Source organism: Propithecus coquereli, unplaced genomic scaffold (genome assembly GCF_000956105.1).
Source record: "Propithecus coquereli isolate 6110/MARCELLA unplaced genomic scaffold, Pcoq_1.0 Scaffold617, whole genome shotgun sequence".
Lineage (NCBI taxonomy): Eukaryota > Metazoa > Chordata > Mammalia > Primates > Indriidae > Propithecus > Propithecus coquereli.
The window spans coordinates 482,490-483,792 of NW_012152141.1; the positions used below are offsets into that span (position 1 = coordinate 482,490).

A 1,303-nucleotide genomic window follows, 5' to 3' on the forward strand; every position below is an offset into this window, starting at 1 on the left:
AGAAGTATATGCAACTCATCCTGTGTGATGTAAATAAAGCACTCAGAAATGTACCTGCTTGTATTGCTGGTCTTATTTTTATACTGTGTCATCCAAAAGAGTATAGTGTCTACACTGGTTTTGTGGATGTTATGCCATCCTCTTTCCTTAATGTTAGAGAATACATTAGGGAATATATCTCTGTTAAAATTATCTTATTAGATAATTCCAGTCACTCATATAAGGCAGAAACAGTTGTCTTCACTCTCTAGTTTCACCAGAAGTGAAATGAACTCTCCTCATGGCTGCTTTGGTAAATATGTGTTTTTTTTCAGGTTCTGTTGACATTCAGGGATGTGTCCATAGAGTTCTCTCTGGAGGAGTGGACATGCCTGGACCCCGCTCAGCGGAATTTGTATAGGGATGTGATGTTAGAGAACTACAGAAACATGGTCTCACTGGGTAAGGATAATTTTAATACACAGTTTCTGTTCCACACTAAGGATTTCCTGTCTATTCTTTATAGAATGCTTTCATGAAGTTTCTGCTTTGAATGCAAAAGTTTCCGATCCTTGTTTCCAAGGAAAATGTAAAGATTTATGTATACAGAAAAGTAAATATTCATGATGTTTTATCTTGATATTAATTTTACGCTTTCTTGAGCAGATCTGTATCCTTCACTCTAGATTAATGATAATTTCAGAAATTTAATGGCATAAAATATTGTTCTCCATAGCTTTCAACTCAATTTCCACCATCAAGTATTGATTCAGTAGTACTGGTTAGTGGAGCAAAAGAGCTACAAATGTTAAATACTTCCTAAATAGTCTAAAGTTTCTGTAAGAAAACAGTGTTTTGGAATTATTTTTCTAGAATCTTCTAAAATGTTCTTTTCTCTGCTGAGCACAATTCCTGATTGGTAATTGGAGAATCCCAACAAGAGTCATGTTACCTTTTTCTGATAAAACAGGTCTTGCAGTTTCTAAGCCAGACCTGATCACCACTGTAGAGCAAAGCAAAGAACCCTGGAAGGTGAAGAGATACAGGAGAGTAGCCAAACACCCAGGTAGGTGAGAATGAATAATGCGGATAATGCGGGTGAGAGGTCCAGAGTTCAAAGAGGAAACAAGAAGATAAAAGGTGATTAGACAAGCTCTGTTCCAATGGAAATGGTTTTTTAGAAGCCTGGGTTTCTTTCTCTTGTTCTCGGATAGGGGCATCCCTGTTCTTGTTTTTAAATTCTCTAGTGACTTTATTTCCTTTTCAGTAATCATCGTTCTAGGTTATGGTGAGAACAAAAGAATTGTTTATGACTTATGAGGGA

General features: G+C 36.4%; 2 protein-coding genes across 2 annotated transcripts in view; both read left to right on the top strand.

Moving 5' to 3' along the window:
- The window catches only part of LOC105822484 (zinc finger protein 679-like), a 2,342-nt gene extending 1,289 nt beyond the window's left edge, over positions 1-1,053 (top strand). Inside the window, exons 2-3 of the mRNA XM_012659466.1 lie at positions 315-441; positions 950-1,053. Of these exons, the coding sequence (XP_012514920.1) occupies positions 315-441; positions 950-1,053 (231 nt within the window). The remainder of the gene's footprint in view (positions 1-314; positions 442-949) is intronic.
- Positions 1-1,303, top strand: part of LOC105822490 (zinc finger protein 493-like) — a 244,118-nt gene that overhangs the window by 226,300 nt on the left and 16,515 nt on the right. The gene's annotated exons all lie outside the window — the stretch shown is intronic.